The sequence below is a fragment of the Ictalurus punctatus genome, chromosome 2 (genome assembly GCF_001660625.3).
Source record: "Ictalurus punctatus breed USDA103 chromosome 2, Coco_2.0, whole genome shotgun sequence".
NCBI classification, from domain to species: domain Eukaryota; kingdom Metazoa; phylum Chordata; class Actinopteri; order Siluriformes; family Ictaluridae; genus Ictalurus; species Ictalurus punctatus.
Genome location: NC_030417.2, coordinates 25,786,874 through 25,813,661, shown reverse-complemented (window position 1 = coordinate 25,813,661; position 26,788 = coordinate 25,786,874). Strand labels below are relative to the sequence as shown.

General features: G+C 38.7%; 3 protein-coding genes and 1 long non-coding RNA gene across 5 annotated transcripts in view; 1 reads left to right on the top strand and 3 right to left on the bottom strand.

Annotated features, from left to right (window-relative positions):
• LOC108256459 (choline transporter-like protein 2) overlaps nt 1-1,823 on the bottom strand; it is a 30,177-nt gene extending 28,354 nt beyond the window's left edge. Inside the window, exon 1 of the mRNA XM_047150157.2 lies at nt 1,691-1,823. Within this exon, the coding sequence (XP_047006113.1) occupies nt 1,691-1,721 (31 nt within the window). The 5' untranslated portion in view covers nt 1,722-1,823. The remainder of the gene's footprint in view (nt 1-1,690) is intronic.
• A 3,829-nt stretch (nt 1,824-5,652) lies between these two features.
• gcdhb (glutaryl-CoA dehydrogenase b) lies at nt 5,653-14,776 on the top strand. The gene is made up of 12 exons (XM_017456527.3): nt 5,653-5,806; nt 6,433-6,545; nt 6,901-6,939; nt 7,822-7,962; nt 8,058-8,120; nt 8,340-8,510; nt 9,842-9,971; nt 10,609-10,825; nt 11,271-11,374; nt 11,599-11,724; nt 12,802-12,962; nt 14,145-14,776. The coding sequence occupies exons 2-12, from the start codon at nt 6,446-6,448 to the stop codon at nt 14,216-14,218; spliced, it is 1,326 nt and encodes a 441-aa protein (XP_017312016.2). The 5' UTR covers nt 5,653-5,806; nt 6,433-6,445; the 3' UTR covers nt 14,219-14,776.
• Nucleotides 11,622-12,795, bottom strand: LOC124626219 (uncharacterized). Its single transcript, XR_006980918.2, has 2 exons — nt 12,214-12,795; nt 11,622-11,976 (listed from the first exon to the last, which is right to left on the bottom strand). It is a non-coding gene; the product is annotated as an uncharacterized LOC124626219 (long non-coding RNA).
• Nucleotides 14,777-15,643: 867 nt separating the features above from the next.
• Nucleotides 15,644-22,914, bottom strand: syce2 (synaptonemal complex central element protein 2). 2 transcript variants are annotated; one of them, XM_017456549.3, is made up of 5 exons: nt 22,762-22,914; nt 22,120-22,203; nt 21,893-21,987; nt 18,365-18,560; nt 15,644-17,483 (listed from the first exon to the last, which is right to left on the bottom strand). In XM_017456549.3, the coding sequence occupies exons 2-5, from the start codon at nt 22,198-22,200 to the stop codon at nt 17,289-17,291; spliced, it is 567 nt and encodes a 188-aa protein (XP_017312038.1). In that variant the 5' UTR covers nt 22,201-22,203; nt 22,762-22,914; the 3' UTR covers nt 15,644-17,288. The 2 variants fall into 2 exon arrangements, with proteins under 2 accessions (XP_017312038.1, XP_017312029.1); XM_017456540.3 differs by having other exon boundaries at nt 22,697-22,913.
• Between the last annotated feature and the right edge of the window lie 3,874 nt (nt 22,915-26,788).

Below are 26,788 nucleotides of genomic sequence, written 5' to 3'. Positions count from 1 at the left end.
CACAACCTTTAGCTATGATTACAGCGCACATTCTTCATGGCATTGTTTCAACAACCTTATGCAACATTGTTTCCATCCAGAGTTACATTTATTTTTGGCCTGAGATTTCATATTGAGGACAGGAGAGTCGAACCACTCCACAAAGTCTTCTCCAGTACATCCCAAAGACTTTCAATATAGTTAAGGTCAGGACTCTGTGGTGGCCAATTCTGGTATGAAAATGATTTCTCGTGCTCCCTGAACCACTCTTTCACAATTTGAGCCTGATGAATCTTGGTATTGTTATCCTGGAATATGCCTGTGCTGTCAAGGAAGAAAAAATCCATTGATTGGATAAACTGCTCATTCAGTAGATTCAGGTACTCAGCTGACTTCGTTTTAATGCCGCATAATGTTGCTGAGCCTAGACCAGACCAACTGAAGCAACGTCAGAGGCTTTTACAGTAGGCACTATGCATGATGGGTGCATCGCTTCATGCACTTCCCTTCTTACCCTGATGCACGCATCACTTTGGAATAGAGTAAATCTGGACTGATCAGACCACATGAGCTTTATCCATTGCTCCACAGTCCAATCTTTATGCTCCCTAGCAAATTTATGTCGTTTTTTTCCCCCTGATTAGCCTCACTAACAAGTGGCTTAATTGTGGCCACACAGCTGTTTAGTCCCAGTCCTGTAATTTCACATCACATTGTGCATGGAAATGTTCTTACATTCACTATTAAACATAGCAGTGAGTTCTATTGTTGATTTTTTATGATGTGACTTCACCAACATTCAAGATTTTTTTTTTTTTTTTTTTTTTTTTTGCGACCACAATTTGGTTGGAAAAAAAAACTTTGACAGTTCCAGGTTTTAATAATGCTTTAACCCAACTAAAGTGATATCAACAATTCCCTTAACTGTTTTCCCTGCATTTGGAATAATAATTTGCTCCTCCTGAAACACAGTACATCTTCCGACATGGTTGTTTAAGAAATGAGAAACTACACAGTGCATCAGTCAGGGTTAAAAGAATTGCTGTCAACTGAAACATTAATCACTGCAATAATGATCCAATCATTGGCTCTTAAATATTTGCTTATTTAAATCCAAACAGCGACCTTTTTTTATTATTTATTTATTTTATTTAACCCAGGCAGTGTATATCCACTAGGGTTATTCTAAAACACCGACAGCTCCATGTCAGAAAATAGAACCAAACTACAGTTTTTAAAAAAAGATCCTGGATCAGATTACCATAAAAAAAATTTTTTTTTAAAAGACCCAGTGCTACCCTTTAATTACAGACAGCATTTCAGATCCCTAGGATTTTGATGGTTGTATATAGACCAGACCCTCCACTGACATTCAGTGTCGTGTGCAACTTTAGAGACGGTCCCTTTAATTTGCGAATATCGAACCTCAAACATCAAGCCGACTTTATACCAGACCTTTACTCACTGCTAGGGCGTGGGGAGTAAATACAACTGCTCAACTCAACCAAGTTCACTAAAATATCTAACGTTACTGGTTCAAGCCTTAAAAGTGTCAGAATCAAATTAAAAGCGATTCACAAAACTTAAATAACAGGCTTCTAACACTTCAGCGGATGATGAGGCATTATTAACTGGTGTAAACTGAAACCAGTACTTATCCTGTCTGATTTACAGTACACGCCGTTATTTTATTATTTAAATTTTAACTCACCGTATTTCCGCTCTTCGCCCTCTATATCCATCTTTTAAAAATGTGGAAATCCCTTGCCGTGAATATACAGCAGAGTGAAACAGCAGGATGCCTTAACGACGTAAACACTTATTCAACATATTATAAAAGGAAGTCTGTGTGTCCAATGGGAGAGAGAAGCGTTTTTATTGACAGCCACATCAGCCAATCGCTGGCACTCACTCACTCACTCACTCATTCCGCTATTTACAGCAACACAGAGGTAAACACAGAGATTACACTTGGAATATATATATATATATGCTGGTATTTATTTATATTATTATAATTATTTTTTGATGAGAAAAAAAATTAATACAGAAGAAAAAGTATCATTAGTATTAACATGTTTTAATCTAAGCACACTGGCAGACTGACCACACCCTATGGTGGGGCTTGAAAGTTTGTGAACCCTGTAGAATTTTCTATATATATCTGAAGAAATATGACCTAAAACATGATCAAATTTTTCATACAAGTCCTAAAAATAGATAAGGAGAACCCAATTAAACAAATGAGACGAAAAAATTATAATAAAAAATTATAATAAAAATAATATAAAAAATTGATTTCGATGCAGTATCATGGGAAAGACATTACACGTAGTGTAGCCGTCCCAATGACAGGATCAATACATAGTGGTATATTCGACCTCATAGAAAAGCAGATCAAGTTATGAACTCAAGGCTACTCTGTTACAGCTAGCAAAATCATGCATCGTGCATTCACACCAGTCTAATTATATAAACAGCCAATAACCTTAAATAACGCCTAAATATCTACGCTGCCTAAACTCAGCTAACAGGACACGTGTTAACGGACTAGATGATGGCCTACTCGGACAACACATTTATTTCATACACTTGGCAGAGAATACTCCTAAGAAGTGTATCTGTCACCCACTAACTATATATTTAAGTTAAAATGTAATTGTCCGGGATTTGCTGTCTGACTGTTTTCCACCTTTCTTCACTCTACAACAACCATGAGTCGCAGTGGAGTGACGTCAACTCCCCTCTTCAATTGATTGGCTAGAGGAGGAGCTGTAGTGGACCAATGGTGACGCTTAAACCCGCTTTATTTACATGAAACTCGAACTGCAGATTTGGGCAAAACAAGTGGAAAATGTGGAAACAAACATGAGTAGAAAATGTCAGTAATATAACCAGGGAAAACGTGATTTTGTGCGCGATTCAGAAAACTTTGAATTCATGTTTCAGTTGTGCAAAATAATTTTGCATGTGTTTTTTAAAATGTTGGATTCACGCTTATTATTTTTCGATCTGTGACCGCAATACTTCTGACTGAAAACGGAAAATTAATCCCATAGTATGGAGGCCTACCTCAGAGATCTGTATGTTTGTTGGTTCCAGTGTTGATGCTTTTTGGTCAGCAGTAAAAAGGAATGCGATTCCTTTAGAACTAGTGATGGGATTAAATGAACCGATTAATTAATTGAGTCACACGTTCGAATCATCACTCCACAGCGACATCTAGTGGCCAATGTACAAACTACAGAAAGAGTCATGTTTTCATGGTTCTGTTAGGAAATATTCCCACATCAGATATTCAGGCTGCTTGTCAGATAATCGGAAAAAAGCACTGATTTTCCTGTTTAACAGTATATATCCATAACACACGGGCACCATTGTGCAGACAGCAGGATAATGGGTTTGTATTTTTAAATAAACAATTTTGTTTTGTTTGTTACAAATGACGACCTTTATAAATTTGTCATTGTGTTACTGTTTGTGCTTTTTATTTACTATACAATTATAAGTTCTGCAAAAATTGCTTGTGCAACTGGGCTCAGGTATTAATATATATTTTTATTAAACAGTACAATTAATCAGTTTTTTTCTTAAGAAACATGATCTGTTTCACTGTACATGGTTGAGATGGTTTCTTGCTCAAAATTGCTTCTGCTTTGGAGAATACTTTTTCACAAGGCTCTTTCACACTGTTTAATTCAGATGTATTTTTGCTTGCCCCCACTCATTCACACACTGTGGACGATTTAGAAATGCCAGTCAGTCTAAAATGCATGACTTTGGACTGGAGGAGGAAACCCCCAAAACATGGGGATTAGTGATGTGTCGTTCATGAACGATATATGAATCTATAATATGACTCAGGAACAACGAGTTGTCTCAGAGAGTGATTCGTTCATTTTTGAACGCGCATGCGCTGCAACATCCCCATAGGTTATATACTGGAAACAAAAATGATAAGTTCGCCTCTGGAGTCGGGTTTGAATTGTGCGTTCATCATGTCACAGCCCCACTGCCTATGGGGCGGTCACTTGATGAACAAATGATTCAAACCCGAAGACTCGAGACAATAATCAGTGCGTTTACATGGACAACAATAATCCACTATTAACCCGATTAGGACAATACTCTGATTAAGAAACTGCGGTGTAAACAACAATTTTTAATTCCTTAATCCGATTAAAGTCATACTCGAAGTAAACACAAATCAAATTAAGACATGTGGAGTATTCCTGTTTTGTTGCATTATCGACGTGCATTACAGACATGTACACACCTTAATCACATTATTAACGTTGTGTGAGAGTTTTCACCGCATTTTGCGACAGGACACACACACACACGGCAGTGCTCAACCGTTTTACGGCAAACAAGAGAGCACGGCTGCGTTCCAAACCGCATACTTGCTTACTGTAGGACTGTAGTAGGAGAAATACATGTATCGCAGCTACTATGAAGGTAAGTACGCGGTTTGGGATGCTTCAAGCAGTTGTCTTTTAGCATGTATAGCATGACAAATAATTAACCGCACTTGAAGCATTTGTAAAAAATTTCAATAAAAACACCCAAAATTGTATACGGTACCATAACGAAGACGAACTGTATGTTGATACGTGAAATTCTGGAGAGATGTTGGACGGCGTAGCATGGTGACATAATGACGCGAGGCTGTTAATCTAATTATGTTCTATAACATGTAAAACGGGTACATGAGAGGAATATTCTAAAAGCGACTCATGTAAACACCTTAATCACAATATTGTCGTCCATGTAAACACACTGAATAATTTCTGTTTCTGGGGAACAGACGTGACAAATGTGACCTGACAAAAGAATGACTTGGATCGGGAGGTGAGGTGAACTAACACAGTGATTCCCAAACTTTTCCAGGGCAAGGCCCCACAAATGGCATTAACGTTTGACGAGGCCCCCCTTTTGCAAGATGTCTTTAAAACACATTAAAACTACAGACTTCTGAATATATCCCCTTTTTTAAAAATTAATAATTACATCTTACATCTTTACATTACATTAGATTAGGAATTGATTGTGTGCGTGGTTGTCTGAAAGTGAGAAAATCATGTATTTATTTATTTTTCACACCAAATTGTTGAGGCCCTCGGGCGCCCCCTGGCGCCCCCACTTTGAAAACCACTGAACTAACAGACTGCATAGCTTAAAGACCTAATGCTAAGCTATTAATTAATCATTTCTGTTTCTCATAATTTGGAATTGGCTGCATTTGCCTATACTTTATTTTATAGTTTATTAAGTACTAGATGTGTTGGGGAATTTAACATGTAACATTTTAATTATATTCAGATGAAATTAACGAAATGACTCGAAAAATGATTCGTTCATCTTGCTGAACGAGATTCAAAGATTCGAGTCAGTAAAATGAACCGGACTTCCCATCACTAGTCAGTAAATCGTTACTCAGCGTTTACTTGATTGGCTGTCTGGTCACACACCCACCTCTACACAGCCAATAGGAACTATAAAAGAAATAAAAAATAAACCTAACCAGTGAAATGAGGGACGCTATAGCAATATTTCCAACCGAAAATGTGAAATGATACAATTTTGTTTCTGTTTGGTCAAACTCACGATCTAAACCCCCACCAAATTACGAAATCAGCTTGCCGAGTGCTAGTGCTGGGTTTCAACTTAACGTTCTGAAACTTTGACCCTTTCAAGATGGCGGACTCACCGAGCCGCCTGTCCAAATTTGACCCAAGTGACGCAAATGACCCCGGCTGACGTCTGGACGTCGAACTATTTCTGGTTGAAGGTGTCAGCGGTGTGCTTTTCTTTCCGCTTGCTTAAGGTTCGTTATTTAACATTACGACTGGATTGTATTGTTTTTATAAATCGCGGGCCCGACGTTGTGTGTTCAATTTAATATACGCTACATCTAGCTCGGCTTTACGTCGTGAGCTAGCTGTTCTGCTAAAGGCGCTTGTCCTAGAAACTATGAGCAGAATGCGCACTTCACACTAGTTTACGTTTAACAGTATTATTATTAGTAGTAGTAGTAGTAGTAGTAGTATTTTCGGACAAATTATGTTTTTAAATAATATGTACACTGTTTGTGCTAGTATTTATATAATTAGCTAAACCTGGATGTAGCTGTCTAGCTGGCTTGATAGTGCATCTTAACCAGAATATTTCAAAACCAGTGTAATATTAACTCAACTGTAATGTTAACTAAACTAATGTTACCTCAGTATGAAGAGAAAGCGTAATTATCCCGAGTGAGTGCACACAACAGTGTTATAGCTCTTAGGGTCTCTAATCAGTCCTTATTCAGTCTGAGCGCTGTTGTGGCCTCACTGTAGTCGAGTAAGAATGATTTGCTCATATGACCTACCACTATGTTATTCTGTACTCATATTATTTTAAACTGTAACCACACATACATGTTTGTTTGGGGTTGTTGTTGTTTTTTTCCAGAGAGCTGTCCACTATGGCATTAAGAAGAGTGTGTTGCCTACTTGGCAGGCCACAGAGATGTGTGTTCACTTCAGGGTTAAGAGCTCAGGGCACTGTAGCACAGGCTCAGAGAGGTGAGAGCTTATATAAGAGTGAGCACACTTATGCAACCAGGTTATTGTGACTATTGTATTTTTCCCTAAAATATTTGTGATTGGTTTTGCAAAAAGTTCTGAAGTGATTTGTCTTGGTTGCATTTTCTTACATCACAAAAACCCACAGTTTTAACAGGGGTGTGTAGACTTTTTATATGCACTGTACAGTATAAAAGCTCATGAGTTGCGTTGTAGGATTTTCAAATGGGCCTTTGGTTGTAATGTTTATTATAGTGAGTCAACATTGGGTGCTACATGAATGATGCTTTTCATAAATATATATTATCGGAATAGTGTCCAGACTTACTTGTATTTAATAAGGAATGCTTTTCAGAGGCAGAGAAGCGTGGCGAGAAGAAACAAGTCAAAGCACGTAAGTTGGTTCCTATTATTTATCATTTATGCAGAGTTAATAGGATGATTACTGAATGATTAATTTCATTTGTTTTAATGTATGGGTTTGTGTTGGCTTGCTTTTCTTTGTTTTTTATATTCTTTAATTAATGTCGATAATGTAAAATGACTCTAGTGTTTACAAAATGTTCTCGATGGTTCCTGACCTAGTGAACTAGCATGAGGATGTGTTTTTGATAGAGACTTCAAATACTTTGGTGAGTTGTTTGGGACGCGGCCGTCTGATAAATGCTGTAAATGTAATTTAAAAAAATAAGCAATTTAAACTCGACAGATATAAAAGTGCAGTAATGCATACAAATATATATTTGAAGTCGATCAAGTCGAGGTTTACTTTAGTTAGTCTTCTTATGCATTTATATACCGTACACTCAGGAGCATGAGTAAAATACGAACGAAAATAAGATATTTTTTTTCATATTTACGGGATTTTCATGAATACCAAATTTTTTGCACATAAATCTGTTTGCATCCAGCTTGATTGAGGCCCTTTGTATGCAAATTGTTAAATAAGTAACAGAGCTGACTGTTTTTTTCTTAGCTTAGAATTAAGAAATACACAAAATGTCGTTACCTAGCAACTACCAAGATGATGCCTTGAAGACATCAATCATCTGATGATTTACTTCAAATGATTTTTTTTTTCGTTAATAATTTACTTTCAAAGTTCAGTTTGCGTAACAGCGTTATTAATTTCAAAATGAAAGAAAATAAGGGGGGGGGGGGGGTTGAGAGAACAAACTTTTCTTCTTCAGTCAGTTGAAATGATTAGTTTATGAGATCCTATTAGCTCTTCCCTTGTGGTCCTGACATTCCAATGCTCCTCTATTTCCTCCCTCAGCAAAAGTACAGTTTAACTGGCGTGATTCCCTCGACCTGGAGAGTCTGCTGACGGAGGAGGAGATCATGATCCGGGACACCTTCCACACCTACTGTCAAGAGAAACTCATGCCACGCATCCTGCTGGCCAACAGAAATGAAGGTGCCCACAGCAGCCTGCATTTTCAGCTCATTCTCTCATGTAGCTGTGTTTGGCCTGTTTTGTGTTCATCATAATAAATGTCATTTTTAATCTAGTTTTCCATCGGGAGATTTTGAATGAGATGGGTGAGCTTGGAATTCTAGGCCCAACCATTAAAGGTAGGGAAAATTCTGTTATAATAAAAAAACACATAATACTCATATAAAATCATGACTCAGCAGGTCGATAGAGATAAACTTTGTCCTCTTCACCTCTCGACTCAACATCTGTCTGAAGTCTGTGTACTTCACATAAAATGTTAAATTGCAGATTGGGTTTGCATTGTGTGCACTTTGCTTCACTTTATCTCTCTTTTTCTCTGCCTCTTTATGCTCCAGGCTACGGCTGTGCTGGAACGAGTTACGTGGCGTATGGACTAATTGCACGCGAGGTGGAGAGAGTGGACAGCGGATACCGCTCAGTGATGAGTGTGCAGTCCTCTCTGGTCATGCACCCAATCAACGCTTATGGCACAGAGGAGCAGAAGGAGAAATATCTCCCCAGACTGGGTAACACTGCAACTCCAAACACTGACTAGATGTACAGAGTACAGATGCCCCACTCAAATACTGAGTGTGGATACTGACTTAAAGCTTTGGACTGGTATCGAATAGGATTTGACAGCACAGATCTTGCACTGAACGCAGGATGCTAATTATCACAAAGCAGGCTGCCTCTGACATTCCGCGTCACTTGACAACAGAAGCTTGCAAAAAGTCGCTGCGCTTACTAAGCAGATGTCAGATGTGTATTGGACGTTACAGAAAGCCCTGGATCTTATCGATAATGATAAAAGTGAGATCAGTGCATTTATCGAGGGAGATTTGTGTTAAAAGTGATAAACAAAATCCACAAGCAGTATTAACCCATATTGCCCAGACTTTTAAAAAATATTTTTCATCTTCTTTATTTTATTGTGATTTGTTGGGCAAAATCACTTACACTTTGTGTCACTCACTTTTTTTTGTCCAAGTTTTTCTTAATCCTAATGTTTCATACCAGTAATATTAATCAAACTTGGGATTTTGGTAAAATAAGAAAAAGCTGCACAAATAACCTGAGTAATTCACATACATCCTGAATTATAAAGGACCATCAAATATTAATGTAAAACAAATCAATTTATTAAATAATGCAATAAATTTTATATATAAATATATATAAAATATGATGACTGTTTTATTTCCTTTCTGTCAATCTGACTCAGTTGGCAGGGTCAGATATTATTATATTACAGAGTGGTGAGTTGAACCAGACAAGCAGATTTATATTTTAATGCTATATATTTTTCATACTGATCTTGTAATTTTGTCAATAACATTAATACAAAATTAACTCCATGTAACCTCTTTTTGCTAAACGTTTTCAACCTATAATCCATTTGGAATCGTCCAAAAATGAGCGACAGGGAGAGAATTGTATTGTTTTTGCTGTGGCAGTACAATAAACAACAAATTACAATGAGACAGTTCGGAGCAAACACAGATTAGGGAACCCATATAGCAGCAAACTATGTAAATAATAATTCAAATAAAATAAAAATAAAATGCTAGTTAGCAAAATTAACATACATGCTAAATATCACTGAAAACTGCATCCCATAATTATCCATGTACTGTGTTTTTGGAAGCATGTGATGTTTGTGTGTTGCTATATGCCCCTGTATTCAGTGTATAAGGGTGTATATGATTCATTTGTACACGGTCAGATTAGTGAATGAAGTGTTTCAGATATAGGAATTTCTAACAGACTGTGTGCTGATATAGTGTTTAAAAAAGTGTTCAGCCTACAAATTTGTGCTGTGTATTGCTCTGGTCCTGTGGTGTTTATGACATGGCAGCACGGGGAGAGATTCTGGGCTGCTTTGGCCTGACTGAGCCCAACCATGGCAGCGATCCCGGTAGCATGGAGACCAGAGCCAAGTACAACCCATCCAGCCGCAGCTTCAGCCTCACGGGGTCCAAAACATGGTGAGTAGAAAGTTTAACAGCATCACTTGTACCATATTTATATGCACTTGCATTGTTTGGTTCTATAAACACGCACATCTGTAGCGAGCAAAGGTCATTGTTTTAGGCTCAGTTAAAATGGTAGACAATGATTTAACACTACTGCAGTAAACATCATTATACCATGCCTTTTTGTCAGGCTGCATATAAATAGCCAGAGGATCATATTACAGCCTAGCACATTACAGACACTTTAGAGAGAAGCATTTCTTATGTAACTCAAGTTTTTCTAGTTGGCTTTGCAGAATAATGTAAATTACTTTTATTTAATGGAAATTATTAATTGATAAATAAATTCTTCAAGTAAAATACAATTTGATACACAGACCTGTTTACCAGTGTTGGCAGAGATTCACCATGCATAAAGTAGGTCGTTGAACTCAGATTCAGGTAAACATGATGTTTGTCCACTCGAGGGCAGTATTTTCAAACTTTCTTGGGACTGAACTCCCTTGTTCTGGGTTATATGAGAATAGCACAACTGTACTGACCTTTATTAATATGCTGAGGGTTCAGTAGAACATGCTTACGTGGTATATTTTTATGAAATCCTTAAATAATGTGAGCAAAAAACTCTCTCTCTCGTTCTCTCTGTCAGGATCACAAACTCTCCTGTGGCTGATATTTGTGTGGTGTGGGCCAAGTGTGACGATAATAAAATACGTGGTTTTATCCTGGAGCGAGGCATGAAAGGTCTCAGCACCCCCAAAATCGAGGGCAAGTTCTCGCTGCGCGCCTCTTCCACCGGCATGATCATCATGGACGACGTGGACGTGCCAGAGGAAAACCTGTTACCCAACGTGTCTGGACTCGGGGTGAGCATCGCACACTGTAGAATGGAGCTCTCTAGATTGGCTGTTCTGATAGCAAATCATAATTTATCTTCTTGTGTAAATAATATAAATAAAGTGGAATAATTTTTGAGACCATAAAAATGGTTGAAATCTAGGCCAGAAATACTCCAGCATCTATCCAACACATCTGTAGTCTAAGAGTACAGGAATGGACAGGAATTTTGACACATTTCTGTGCAGTGAAAGAAAAAAAAAAAAACCTGTTAATACCTATGCTTAATAATCACCTGATCTTGAAGTCTAATTGCAGTTGTTGAATTCTGTCAAGAATGTTAAAAATATGTGACTTTAATAACACAACTGTTACACCTTTAAGATATTAGAATTAGACATACATGAAGGAAAGTCTTGCCCAAGCTGTTATTATATAGGTTCTTTCTACTCTGTTATGAATACCTTGCTATAGGGTCCATTTGGCTGCTTAAACAACGCTCGCTATGGGATCGCCTGGGGAGCGTTAGGAGCAGCAGAGTTCTGCTTCCATGCAGCACGTCAGTACACACTGGACAGGTAAAAATGTGGCTGCAGTCTAGTGAACAATGCTGGGATTAAAACTTATCAGTCCTCTCAGATTAAAATTCTTTGGTTTGCAAAAACATAGAGAACAGAATTTAGTCCAGGATAAGACGGCTCTCTGTCTGGAGACAAGCATGTAACTGTTCAGCCACAAAGACCATCATCATCAGGTTTGTTTTGTATAAACATCTTAAATCTCATGTGTTCATGTTCACAAGGATCCAGTTTGGGGTGCCATTGGCCAGAAACCAGCTGATGCAGAAGAAGATGGCAGACATGCTAACGGAGATTACAATCGCCCTGCAGTCCTGTCTGCAGCTGGGCAGGCTTATCGATCAGAAGAAGTATGTCTGCCTTTCTGATCATTTGAAGCAGTTTGAAACGTTCTTTGAGGATTTTTAAAGGAAAAGTACACCCTGAAACCATCCTGTTTCCTCCCCCAGTCCAAAAACATGCATTGTAGGCTAGTTGGCCTCTCGAAATTGTCTGTGGTGTGTGTGAATGGGTGTGAGAGTGTGAGTGCGATTGTGCCCTGCGACGGGTTCATTCCCCATCCCGTCTTGTCCCCTGGGATAGGCTCCATGCTCCCCATGACCCTGCGTAGGATAAGGGGAACAGAAAATGGATGGATATACACACTGAAATGCATTAAATATACCTGATATTTGAAAGATATTTGAAATGTGCTTAGCAATTCTGGTACTTCTGTTGGTTGCTGCACTATTTTCATTATTCCCATGAGAAGATAGTGGTTGTATGTCACACTGACATGTATGTAGCACAGTTACTTGGCACTTACAAGCAAAAGAGCAAGTGCTGCTTTTCTCACTCACCATTTTCCAGCAACGTTCAGTGTCATACAAATGAGAACTCCAATGTAGAAGATGTGGAGACAGCAAATGGTGGTGGTCTTAAAGGTGCAGAATGCAGTGCGGCTATACGAAGGCATACCCCCGAGAGTTACAGCAAAGACTCACTCAGCTAGTTAGTGATCTACGGAATGACAAGCACAATGGCATGGACAGTGGCGTTAGAATGAAAGCTGGAAGCTGATCTGTTAAAGCTGTTAGAGCATACAGATGAGGAGATGAGAGAACTGGATAGACCAAAGGAGTAAAACGCCGCTGGTCTCTTTAGATCGAGATGAAGCAAGGGTCAAATCCCAGAAGTACCACCATCAGCATTAGTGAAAATAGATCAACATGTCAATGAAGGAAGCTTAAAGTCAATTCAGAGTTTTATTACAAAATAAATCTTGGATGCCATGGAAGATAACTTATCTTATTGTAAAGATTAATATGCAGGTCGTTCAGGGGTATTTTTCTTTTGCATGTATGATCTATAGTCAATAATTTTAGCTTATGTAACAGGTTGTATGCGAAACTGGCTTGTTTGACTGTATCCTGTTTGACCCTCTGCAGAGCAAGTCCAGAGATGATCTCCATGCTTAAGAGGAATAGCTGTGGGAAGGCGTTGGACATTGCCAGACAGGCACGAGACATGCTGGGTGGCAACGGCATCGCTGATGAATACCACATCATTCGCCATGTCATGAACTTAGAGGCCGTCAACACATATGAAGGTCAGTGGATAGTTTTTGACTTCTCGATCATCTGTGAAGCTCATGGCTTAAGTTTGACACTTGGAAAAACAATTCTTTATTTGAAAGTATGGCTCTTGAAATCAGATTCCACCATCACAGTACGCCAGATTATACTTAAAGCATGGCTATGCCTAAAGATGCAGTGACTAACCTTTTCGTATAGCTGGAGGATTAAAAGCAATGTTTACTAGAGGACAGGTCAGAGCTAAGATATCAATTTCATACCAACTATTCTGCGACTTATTTGTGACTGTCACCCATATACAAATCCTTATTTTTTTTTAAGGCTAGAATTATACAAATGCAGGTACTTTCTAACCTCCTTGCTCAATCTCTCATCCACGTAGCCATCTATTGTTGTTCTATTGCACTCGTGCCGTTTCTTCCATTTTTTTCTTGGACTACCTTGAGAATTAATGGCCCTGGGTCACTGTTGCCACCTCGTGGAAGAACTAAATAGTGCAAAAGAATTAAATGTGCATGTGGGAACTGCGCATACATGCGGTTACAAAAATCTCGCGGTGTGCATACAGTATGCGTGTACTTTGCTATTGACGAAATTTGCGTCACGTGTACTATACACTGTTCCTAGCGTACGCGTAAAGTGAAGCATACTTTGGGCTTGAGTGGGTGTCTATACAGGATTTTATAGTAACCACCAGGTGCTTGGAGTGGGGGAAGTCCTCCACTCATCTGTTTGTTATTACACAATAGAAAATTACTGTGCTACTTACTGTACATAATATCTTGTTCCTAGAATAAGAAGAAATGCCTACATCTTAACTAAAACCGACAGCAGCAGTAACCCCAAGTGGTTACTATAAAACCTTGTACGTCTGCACTAAAGGACAGTATCGAAATGTGCTGTGTTTTTACCACGATCGACACGAATACACATCACTCCTCTTCTGGGTGGGCAAATCTGGTGCTGTTTTAGGAAAATAGTTAACAAAGCATCACATCTCCCTATTGTTGATGAGTTTCCTATCACAGCAGGTCCCATTATTCTTTACGTATAAACAGCCATATGCCCTCTTCCCCGATCCATCCTTCATTCTCTGTACATACTCACGAACACCATGCCCCTTTTTTATATATTATATGAAATATACCACTTTGGTTTTAATATTGATAACTGATTTTTGTCTCTGGTTTTTCTAGGTACTCATGATATCCATGCTCTGATCCTGGGCAGAGCCATCACAGGCCTGCAGGCGTTTACTGTGGAGAAGTAAATCACTAATCCGCTCCCCAAAACAGCACAGCACTTGTACTATATAGAATGCTACTTGCTTGTCTAATGAACATACTGTGTGGAACTGATGTTTAAAGTGAGAGTACATTTCTGACCATTGTAAGCGGTCTATTTAAGTCACTGACTTTCTCAAAATGTCATTATTTTAAGTTTATCTTTATCTTCAGAAGACATTTCAAACTATTTTTGTACTCTGAAATCAATTACTCCTTAATTTTGTATATAAATTATGTTAATTTAAAAGCAGTGAGGGAGAGGACAAAAATTCTGAATGCATAGTAAATAAATGTCAAAATCTGAAAGAATAGAAAAAATTGAATCTAGTGAACTTAAGCTAATGTGTGCAATTGTTTTTGACACCGATTTTGTTCCTGTTTTAAGATACAGATTGTATTCGGACAATGGTTTAAAAAATTTCTTCTGTAAGAAGTCAAAATGAAAGGTGATGCTATATCCCAGTTGTTTGGATTTTAAAGAGAAATTAAACATTGAAACAAGTGTAAAAATATTAAATCTACCTACAGCTACAATTAAATAAGTGTGGTCTCTTTTAATCTGGCCTGGCAAGTGGTATTCGCTTGCTATGGCATTAAACTTTTATCACTGACTCACTCAACTGGGTAAGATTAAAAAAATAATAATAATAATTAAAACACTTTTTAACTAGTCCATATTTTAATGGATTTTAAGACTGAGTTGAATGTTAATATACACAAACAGATGACTGACTAATTAAATACCTAACCTTTCACCGTTTACACACATCAAAACATTCAGGGAGCCCTCATCGTCCTGGAATAAGCAACTTCCATCCATCCATTTTCTGTACCGCTTATCCTACACAGGGTCGTGGGGGAGCCTGGAGCCATCACTCAGGGCATGAGGTGGGAGACAGGGTGCCAACCCATCGCAGGGCGCTATGGACAATTTGGAAATGGCAGTCGGCCTGCAACATGCCTTTGGACTGAAGAGGAAACCGGATTACCCAGAGGAACCACCCAAAGCATGGGGAGAATATGCAAACTGCACACACAGGGCAGAGGTGGGAATCGAATACCCAACCCTGGAGGCAAACGTGCTAACCACTAAGCCACCGTGCCCTAGACAACTTCCAGAATAAGTATATATTGAATTGGAGGGACCCTTCTCTCTAAGGGGACAAGTGAACCCAAACCGGGCCAGCTAAATGCCTCCTAGAGCATACCAGAGATCTCAGACCCCCTTCCCACAGGGGTGATGTATTCAGGTCTGTACCAGTGTCTTGGTGTATGCCACATATGCACTTACTCATTTATCAAGAATGTGGTAAAGGATGACTCTTATCGGTTTTTCATTAGTTCTTCTAACACTTCTGTCCCATTTAGTAGTTTTCTACATGCCACACAGCATGGCAGTACACTATATGGCCAAAGATTTGTGGACACCTGACCGTCCTACACACATGGCACTTTCCAAAACTGTGGTTATTAAAGCAGCGAAGGGGGACTAAATCTGGAACGGGATGTTCCTATATGTTCATATATGTTCTATACACTCACTGTCCACTTTGTTAGGAACACCTGCTCATTTATGCAATCATGCAATTAGCTAATCATTTGGTGGCAGCATAATGCATAAAATCATGCAGATACAGGTCAAGAGCTTCAGTTCACATCAAACCCTAGAATAGGGGGAAAATGTCATTTCAGTGACTTTGACTGTGGCATGGTTGGTGCTAGAGCTGGTTCAAATACTGCTGAACTCCTCAGATTTTCACACGACACTGTATAGAGCCGAATTGTACCAAAAACAATCAAACCAAATCATCCAGTGAGCAACATCCAAGATCACGTTTTCCCCCATTCTGATGTTTGATGTGAATATTAACTAAAGTGCTTGACCTGTATCTGTATGATTTTATGTGCTGTTGCTACATGATTGGACAGCCAATTGGATAATTGCGTGAACATGCAGATGTACAGGTATTCCCAATAAACTGAATGGGTAGCAAATAACTCCTCAGTTCATACATATTCTGTATACAATTGGATGGTTTTCAGGTCACGTACACAGCATAGGGAGTTTATTTTCCTCTCCATGTGTATTTGCACTACACTGCATGACTGATGGCTTAAAAAAAATGCAGTATCTGCTTGAACATGACGTTTATGAAAACACAGATTTGGCAGCTTATGCATAATTGTGTATAAAAATACTTTGAACAGATGTAATCAAATGTGTATGGATGAGCCCATAGGGCTGAGGACCAAGAGAATAAAGTAAGATACATGTAAGTGTTGAGTTGTGCAGAAACAAATGGTGAAGCTGTTTATATGTGTATCTAATTTACTTTGACTGTTTGAACTCTGATGTGCTCTGTGAATTTGCTCTGCTAAATCTTAATTTAGCAGAGTAAAACAATATAGTGTTGAGAAATCTTTATTCCCTTTAGATATGGATTCACTATTTTTCTAATTACTCTAGCTGATGACTGTGGGTATACTGACATGAAAAATCTCATTTCCTGATGGTGCAATGCTCTGGGATTTTCAGGATTTGCATATTATCTTCATATTCACTTTAAGAAGCTTTGATTGTCTATATCGCTATGACAAAAAAATGAAAAGGAAAGAAATAGTTTACAGTCTAAATACATACTTTAGTAAACAGATAACTTTAATTAAACAAAAAAACAAAGTTCAAAACACAAGTTGGAATAATACATGTTGAGCCTTATAGTACTGTCTGAAGAAAATGTTTGTTTTCAATTTAATCTTTCTGTTGCTCCATTAATGGAGTCTCTCTCTTCAGTTTTAGCAGTTCAGCATTCCTGCTATTCTACCTCCCTCTACCCACTACTCTCTTTGTAAGCTGGATGTTGGGAAATTACTCTGGTCTTGCTACGACTGAGAGCGAATCATACAGGTATGAAATGAGTACGAAACCTGTCACCCTACTTTTGTAATAAGGTATTTCTATTATATCAACAAACTAAACTACTTTGTTTTGGCTGTCACATGTCTGGTGCTATGGAAGTATTTTGGGCACAGTGTTATCTGTGTGATTTGTCTCTACTGGCCTGGGGTTTGCTGCAGACCCTTGTTAATGGCTGCCAGTGTCTGGCTGGCTCCCTGGAGCTCCATGCTGAGCTGACTGCTGCGCTCCAACACTTCTGAGAGCTCAGTGAGCTTTGTCTCCATTTCTCGGCTATGTTTCTCATAATACTCAAACATCTGCTCCTTCATCTGTTGGCACATCTCACTCACCTACACCATAACACACAAACACACACTAGAAGTGTCAGAGAAAGATACAGAAATTAGTCCTATTTCTGTAGACATATACAGTAGACTATGCCCTCAACTAAATGACTTGAAGAGTATGGAACTGTCAGAAGTGTGGAGAACTTGGCTGGAGTTCTGGGTAGCGTTTACTTGTCCATTGGATCTAGATATTTATTTTAAATATACTTTCAGGGCAGCATGGTGATGCAGTGCATAGCATTTGCTGCCTCACATGATCAATCCTAAGCCTGGGTTTCTGTTTGTGCAGGGTTTCACATGTTCTCCACGTGTTTGTGTGGGTTTCCTCCAAGTTCTCCAAGTGCTCTGGATCTATCACAACCTTCACCGGATAAAACGGTTACAGAAGATGAATGAATAAATTTATGTTGTTTTTGTTGTGCTTCAACTCAAGATATTCTCTTTCCAATCCTAATTTCCGGCACTTCTTTCTCTTGTTCCAAATTATGTCTTTGTCCTTCTCTAGAATATTTGCCGAAGTATGACAAAAGATGATTCAGTCACATGACACAGCCGTTGCCTTGTACTGTGTTTTATAGCAATTGATTTGCTACTACTGTCTTCAAATCATCTGCTTTCACTAATTTCACTAAATCTTTAAGGGCCAACTTGTCCTTCTAAAAATATTCACTGACGCGTTCCCAAAAGGTGACTGCAACGTAACACAGAAGTCTCTTGAACACAGACACTTCCGCCCTTCGCTATGCCTGCTGACCTAGAAGGACATGTATCTCAAGCTAATACATTTTCCCAATACACCTTGGGTAAAAACAATTTAAATTCTAATGTAGATGTTATTTCAGATTCTTCTTTCACAGAGTTGGACTCTACATAACAGCCAGTACCTTCTTCATTAGTTTCTCCTCAAAGCTGTTCATAAGTTTCTGGTCCATTGCCCGGTTCTGGTTGATCCTCTCTATAAGGTCTTGTGCTTTCTTCCCAATTTCATCTATTCTTGTGTTAATAGGGGTGGAGACAACACTCTCATCCACCTCGTTCATTGGTAAACTTCTGTGTGAGACATTAATGCCTGAATCCATGCTTTAAATATGTTAAAAAGAGAGAGACAGAGAGAAAGAAGGGACATTTAACATTGCCAATGTCTTGACCACTAATAATAATTTCATTCATATAGGACATGTATATTAAAGTGTTCTAAGGTATTCAAAAGTCTATTAAGATAAAATAAAACAAAAATAAATTAATTAAAGGGATGAACTGAATTAATCTATGGGGAAAAAATAAGTTAGAAAGTTAAAAATATAATGTAAGGAATGATACATGTCAGTCGTTACAGTAAAATAATATATCCATTTATTTATTAAAGAACACCATATCAGACTTTTTATATATTTATAGTTGTGGAACAATCCCGAAGCAAGTTAGTTCCTGTTATCACTGATTAGCACATTTGCCTCGTACCCCCAGGGTTGAGTGTTTGAATCCCGCCTGTGTGCACGGAGTATGCATTAGAGCTGCAACAACTAACCAATTATAAAATCGTTGTCGACTCATCTGCACATGGCACGGGGCATGTTTACTCATTGCGTTACTTCTGTTCTGATCTGAAATATGGCAGAGAGTTGTGTCCCAAATGACGTACTATACACTTACACTATATTCTCTACTGTGTAGTGTATGAATTTTAGAAAGGTGGTATCGCCTCAAATGAAACACTAGCATTTTTTTATTAACTGGAAGTATAAGTCGTTTCCCCAGCCGATGGCACAACGTCAAACGCACGCAATGCGACGCCTCTAGCTTTAACAGAATACAGCGGAAAATTAATTTATCCATTTTACTGTTTATGTCAGCGTTACCTTTTATACCCAACATGACTTCAGTCCCCATCAGACGGAGGCGCAATCGTCAAGTGACAGCGGGGGGAAAAGTGTGCAACCTCCAAGTCCTCTAAGACATGGGAGCATTGAAAAAGATCGTAACCTGCAAACTCTACAAAGCGGAGTCTGTGTAGCACGGAAGCACGACAGTGATGCACAAGCACAAATTTATGTTTATATCCAAAATGCTCCACTGTGTTCAAGGGGCTGGGGAAACTGGTGCGAATTGCTTAAAAGCTTTAATTTCAATCAAGTTTATTGTCATTGTATGCTGTATTTGCACGCTTGCAGTGCAAATTCTGTAGTATATTATAACGGGAAAATTTGGTTTGTAAATGAATCAGATTAATCGCTTAATCGAAAAAAAATTAATCAGCCGATGAACCTAATATGAAAATAATCGTTAGTTGCAGCCCTAGTTTGCATGTTCTTCCTGTGCTTCGGGGGTTCCTTCAGGTACTGGTTTCCTCCCCCCTGTCCAAAGACATGCGTTGTAGGCTGAGTGGCATGTCTAAATTGTCTGCAATGTGTGAATGGGTGCTCGAGTGTGTGTGCGATTGTGCCCTGTGGTGGGTTGGCACTCCGTCCAGGGTGTCTCCCACCTTGTCCCCTGGGATAGGCTCAAGGCTTCCTGTGATCCTGTGTAGGATAAGCGTTGCACAAAATGGATGGATGGACGTCTCCTTACAGAAAACGTCACAGATGAATTCATATTTTATCCGTGTTTTATTAGCCTTACAGGGCTCCACAGTGTGACCATTTCACTCGCATTTGCAACTGAAAAGTTCTTTGTGCGACTGTGGAAAAAATATTTAGGAGCACCGGTGCGAGTGACCTGTTCAGAGTTGTATAATACAATCGGAATAAAACTAAAACTCCAAAATGCATCTACACAGCACAACAGTTACTTTCACACTGCTTTTCATCATCTCAGTCAACCAAACAAGTGTGTAAATACTGCAAAGAAGCCATTATGAATACGAGAGTAACTCTGTACATCATCTGCTTCTCTCAACTTGCCTATCTCACAACCGCCATCTTTTATTGATCCCGCAAAATGACCTGCACCTGCGACCTGCTTGTGTACAGACAGCGGTAAATTAATAATAATGTTATGGTTACAAGGTGGGTTTTAATTCAAACTTCTTTATTAAATAACTCCTCACCAATCATAATCAAGAGTAGCAACTGTTCACTCTGTAAACATACAGTACACTGCCACTCTCCTTCACTCTCTTCACTAACTCGTCCCGGCTCACACGCACAGCACATTCACTTCATTTAAGCTCACAGTTGCCAGATATCACTAGAAAAGTCAACTCCAGTTTCCATGTTTTGATTTAATCTCCCAAGAAACACAATATTATCAGCAGACATGGCAACACCGTACTGGGAAAAAGATCTAAAAGAAACAACTGATAAACAAACAAACAGAAAACTAATCAAATGTAAAGACAGAAAATGTGCTTAGTTATAAATAAATAATTTTATATAAAAAATAGATATTATAATAACTTCATAAAATAAAAATAAAATGAGAAATTAAATGTTTAATTACTACAGGTTGCACTTAATATCAATTTGACATTAAGCTTAGTTCGCTATCTCCTTAGAAGGCTATTAGCCTTTTTCCGAATATGGATAATTTTTGTGTTAGTCTACTTTTAATTAGGAATCTTTATTGTTTAAAATAAATATTTTATGCTTGTTAATTTATCAATTAACCAACAGTATTTATCATTGCTATTATTTTTAATTCAATTAACAGTGACCATGAGCAGAGAGCATACATTTAACTGTTTATGACAGGCCTCCTGATGAAAGGTTAAACAAAAAAGATTGGTATCTCGATCGGTTTTGGTCGTAAAAATCCTGATCGGTGCATCACTAATGAACACCATTAAACTAAAGCACTTTGCATCTGGCAGATAAATGAACTCACCCACTCACGTCCTATATGACATTATTCAGATATATACGCAATATACGCAGAGCGGTTCGAGAACTGACTCAAGACCAGAACCATGACAGTGGAAAATGTCTAATAGTGTAGCTTTAAATATATTTAAGAGAAGCAGACGTCAAACACTGAACATTGAGGTTAATTGTATTTGTTTACAAGGTGGAACAGGTTAACGGTTGTTGGTTTTTTGCATACAGCCTGTAAAATTAACTGAAAATATTAAATTGAGTTTATCAGAAGGTAAATTAATGCGTCATGGCTCACACCATGTTCCTAAATTCTGTCATAATTGACAAGCTCAAGTTTTCTCATGCCTACTTGTGTGTTATATTGTGGCACATTAACATTACCATCCCTAAAAAACAAAAAAACTAACTAAACTTCAACCGTGCTCCTAAATTTCTGACTGTGCTCCTAAATTTTTCTAATTATGAGCACTTGTGCTCCTAAATTGTTACCGTAGAGCCCTGCCATAGATGTTGTTTCTGTCATACAGGTCCCTGTGCATTAGCTGTTACTATAGAAACAATATCACATTAGTGGCACTTTTTCAGCATCATTACACTCACCTTTGCTGCTCATGGTTTTCATCCAGGGTTACAAATGACAGTATTTCACCAGTTGAGTCTTGGTCTAAACCATGCCCATGACCCTCTTCTGACACCTAGGAGACAGTAAATGAGAATAATGGAGCTTGTTCCTGTGGCTTTTATTTATAAAAGTATTTATTATTACATAAATTATTTCATTTACATAACATTTATAATAACACATCTAATTCATGTTCAAGCGCTACCTTTGCTGACACGTGGTGATGAGTGGCTTTGGGTGTCGACTGAAATATAGCAGAACCAGGATGTCCAAATTGCTGAGCCATAGCCTGTTAGATCGGAAGGAAGGAAGGAAGGAAAGAATCAGGTGCTAGTTAATGCAATACACAGCTCAGTTAACCCAATAACACGCTTACATTGACTAACCTAGCTATATAATGTAAACGCTGTAGCTATTACTATACCACCAAACACTAACTTAATTTTCCACCCTTCGAATTATATCATTATTATTATTATTATTATTATTATTATTATTATTATTATTAATGTTTAATTTATATAGCGCCTTTCCAAAGCTTTTCAGAGCTATTTGGAATTTTCTGAACGAGTTAACTGCAACTAACCAAACTTCAGGCTAAGGACCTGGACATACATGCTAACAGTTAGCTATGGTTAACGAGCTGGATAAAAAAGAAAGAAAGAAAGAAACGTCATTATTCATCTGATGGTAAAAAATAAATAAATAAATAAATAAATAATATGGCTAATTAGAAATATTAATTCAGCATCATGAGAATATCTTTTCAACAAGTGATGTACCAAAATGATTAAACCTCCACGATATATTTGCGTAGAACTATAGTTTAACTGCGTTGTTTACAAACCGTTGCCGTTACACAGACTCTTTGCCCACGCGCGCGCAGAATTCCACTAAAGCATCGACTCTTTATTAATGTGCTGTCCGCAACGAACCGACTCTTTCTGCTAGTGGTTTTTATTATTACTGTAGCCTACTGGATTTGCTCCTGGCACCGTCCTGTATAGCGGAAACTTTCCTACACAGCTCCCTTAGGTGAGTCGAATATGGCGCATATTAAGCTGGTCTAAATTTAATTGAAACCATGCTTTTAAAAAAATAATAATAATTAACAGTAATGAAGGGCGTTTAGTACAGTAAGTCTGTTTCAAAATGACATGATGATGTTCTGTACCATATGTGCATAATGAAGAAATAGCACATTAAACTTATTTAAAAAAAAAAAAAAAAAAATTTTTTACCGTGTTTAACTGGTGTATGCAGAACAACACAAACGTGTACCCTCTTAAAAAGAGCACCTTAAAGGTTTACTGGATAGCTTTCTAAAGAGGTTCTCTTTGGATTCATCCATTAAAGGGTCTCTCAGAGGGATAAACTCAAGAAATGTTTTTTATTATACTATATATAGCCATAACATTGAAACCACCTGCCTAATATTGTAGATCCACTTTGTGCCACCAAAACGGTTCTGACCCGTCGAGGCATGGACACACCTCTGAAGGTGTGCTGTGGTATCTGGCACCAAGTTAGCAGCAGATCTTTTAAATCCTGTAAGTTGCGAGTTGGGGCCTCTGTGGATCGGATTTGTTTGTCCAGCACATCCTACAGATTCTCAATCAGATTGAGATCTGGGGAATTTGGAGGCCAAGTCAACACCCTGAACTCTTTGTCATGTTCCTCAAACCATTCCTGAACAATTTTTTCAGTGCGTCAGGGCACATTGCAGAATACTGCTGCCATCAAAGGGTGTACTTGGTCTGCAGTAATGATTAGGTAGGTGGAACGTTTCAAAGTAACATCCATATGAATGCCAGGGCCCAAGGTTTCCCAGTAGAACATTGCCCAGAGCGTTACACTGCCTCTGCCAGCTTGCCTTCTTCCCATAGTGCATCCTGGTGTCATCTCTTCCCCAGGTAAGCGATGCACATGTACCCAGCCATCCAAATAATGTAAAAGAAAACATGATTCATCAGATCAGGCTACGTTCTTCCTTTGCTCCAGTTCTGGTGCTCATGTACCAATTGTTTATGCTTTCAGCGGTGGACAGGGATCAACATGGGCACTCCGACAAGTCTGCAACTATGTAGCCCCATATGCAGCATGCTGTGATGCACTGTGTGTTCTGACACCTTTCTATCACAGCCAGCATTGACTTTTTCAGCAATTTGTGCTACAGTAGCTCTTCTGTGGAATCAGACCAAACGGGCTAGCCTTCACTCCCTATGCACATCAGTAAACCTTGTGCGCCCATGACCCTGTCGCCGGTTCTCAGGTTGTCCTTCCTTGGATCACTGTTGGTTCACCGGGAACACCCAACAACATCTGCTGTGTTGGAGATCTGACCCAGTCATCTAGCCCTTACAATTTGGCCCTTGTCAAAGTCGTTTAGATCCTTACGCCTGCCCATTTATCCTGCTTCCAACAAATCAACTTTGAGAACTGACTGATCACTTGCTGCCTAATATATCCTACCCATTGACAGGTGCCACTGTGAATGGATAATCAATATTATTCACGTCACCTGTCTGTGGTTTTAAAGTTACAGCTGATGCACTTGTTTGCACATCTGTTTTGCACATACCCGTTGGATGTATATACAACCCCAATTCAGAAAAAGTTGGGAGAGTATGGAAACTGCAAAAAAGAAAAAGATATTTGAAAATTCTATTCACCCTGCACTATATTGCCAGCACATTATTAACACATTATTTGATGTTTGACTTAAAAAAAAGAAAAACCATTTTAGAAAATATACACTTATTTCAAAGGGGCCGCTGTATCATGGCTGCGTTCTGACCCCAGCTTCCTGACATGTTGGGGTATGTGAAGAAAAGAATTTCACTGTGCTGTAATGTACATGTGATCAATAAAGACTCATTATCATTAAGTTTAGCAAGCAAAATTTTTCCCCATTCATCCATTATGCATTTCTTCAGCTGCGCCATACATTCTCATACAGAGACAGGTCAGGCCATGCTAGCACCCGCACTCTCTGCTTGCTCAACCATGCGGTTGTAATCCGAGCAGAATGTGTTTTGGTGTTGTCCTGCTCTGGAAGGCAGCATATGTTGCTCCAAATTGTGTATATATCTTTCTGCATTAATGATGCCCTCACAGATGTGCAAGCTACCCATGCCATGAGCACTGACACACCCCCTACCATGACAAACGCTAGCTTTTGGACCTGATGCTGATAACATCTCGGATGGACCTTTTCCTCTTTGGCCCGGAGAACATGACAGCTGTTTTGTCCAAAAACTATTTGAAATGTTGACTCATCCAGCCACAAAACACGATTCCACTGTGATACTGTCCATCTCAGATGAGACCGAGCCCAGAGAAGTCGGTGGCGCTTACAGACAGTGTTGATGTATGGCTTCTGCTTTGCATCTGTGGATGCAGCAGCGAATGGTGTTGACTGACAAAGGTTTACCAAAGTATTCCTGAACCCATATCAAGATATCCATTACAGACTCATGACTGTTTTCAATACAGTGATGTCTGAGGGATCGGAGATCACACACATTCAGAAGTGGTTTTTGGCCTTGTCCTTTACGCAGTGAGATTTAACCAGATTCCTTGAATCTTTTAATTATATTGTGCACTGAAGAAGGTGAAACGCCCAAAATCCTACCGACTTGTCTTTGGGGAATGTTGTTCTCAAGGTGTTGGATTATTCGCTGACGCAGCTGTTGGCAGATTGGCGAGCCTCGACCCATCCTTGCTCTTGAAGGACTAGGCCTTTTATGGAGGCTCCTTATATACTGTGACTTAATTAGATTGCCTCACCTGTTTCACATCACTATTAGTCCTAAATTGCCCCTGTCCCAACTTCTTTGGAAAGTGTTGCATGCATCAATTTCAAAATAAACATTTATCTTCAAAATTTATGCAGTTGATTAAGTAAAACATAAAATTCATTGTCTTTATATGTTTTTTGTTTAAATACCAGTCAAAGTACATTTAGAAATCACTCCTCTTTTTTATTATCATTTTCCCTACTGTCCCAACTTTTTTGGAATTGGGGCTGTATGATAGAAAGTGAATACAGAAACACAAACTGCCATACAAGCTCATAAAAATAATAAATCATGCTAGAGATCCTAAGAGTTCCTTTTTTTTAAATTAAGATTGAAATCAAGGGGGACACAGTGGGTTAGTATGTTTGCGTCACACCTTCGGGGTCAGGGTTTCCTGACTCTGGTCCTGTCTCTGCCCAATGTGTGCAGAGTTTGCATGTTCACCCTGTACTTTGGGAGTTTCCTCCCCAGTCCAACGATGTACACAGTAGGCTGATTGGCATGTCTAAATTCTCCATGATGTGTGCGACTGTAACCTGTGATAGACTGGCACCCCATCACCCTTAATGACAAGGAAATTTGTTGGCAAAAAATACATAAAGCAAGTCACAGATTATTTTATCAGGTTACAACCACACCTATTTGTGCATGTGCACTGTCTTCCAAGCAAGTTTAAGCATCACAGAAGCTATCAATAACAACTAATGCAGCATTGGATTTACCATATACCAATATACAACAAAAAAGCACATTCCAACAATCTCCTTCAAGTTTACAACCAAATGAGACCATTAGGTTTGTTTTTAAAACCTAAGATATAACTGCTTAGCCAAGCTAAGCAAATGCCAACTTTCACTTGGTTTTGTGAAGAAAAAAACAAACAAGCAAAAAAAACAGTTCTTCGCAAATCAAAACTATATATCAGAACTTTTCAGAACAGTGTAAGGTGGGCTGGTCTGACTAATCATGTTTTCTTTTACATCATGTGGACGGCCGGGTGCGTCACTTACCTGGGGAAAAGGTGGCACCGGGATGGACTATGGGAAGAAGGCCAGTCGGGTGAGGAAGTGTGAT

Excerpts from the sequence above, each read along its gene's own strand:
- syce2 (XM_017456549.3), bottom strand. The coding sequence starts at position 22,200 with ATGGCTCAGCAATTTGGACATCCTGGTTCTGCTATATTTCAGTCGACA. Across the intron at positions 21,988-22,119 it reads ATCACCACGTGTCAGCAAAG|GTGTCAGAAGAGGGTCATGG; the intron begins GTAGCGCTTGAA and ends ACTGTCTCCTAG. Across the intron at positions 18,561-21,892 it reads GAAAACCATGAGCAGCAAAG|CATGGATTCAGGCATTAATG; the intron begins GTGAGTGTAATG and ends ACATATTTAAAG.
- gcdhb (XM_017456527.3), top strand. The coding sequence starts at position 6,446 with ATGGCATTAAGAAGAGTGTGTTGCCTACTTGGCAGGCCACAGAGATGT. Across the intron at positions 8,511-9,841 it reads GAAATATCTCCCCAGACTGG|CACGGGGAGAGATTCTGGGC; the intron begins GTAACACTGCAA and ends ATGACATGGCAG. Across the intron at positions 11,725-12,801 it reads AGGCTTATCGATCAGAAGAA|AGCAAGTCCAGAGATGATCT; the intron begins GTATGTCTGCCT and ends GACCCTCTGCAG.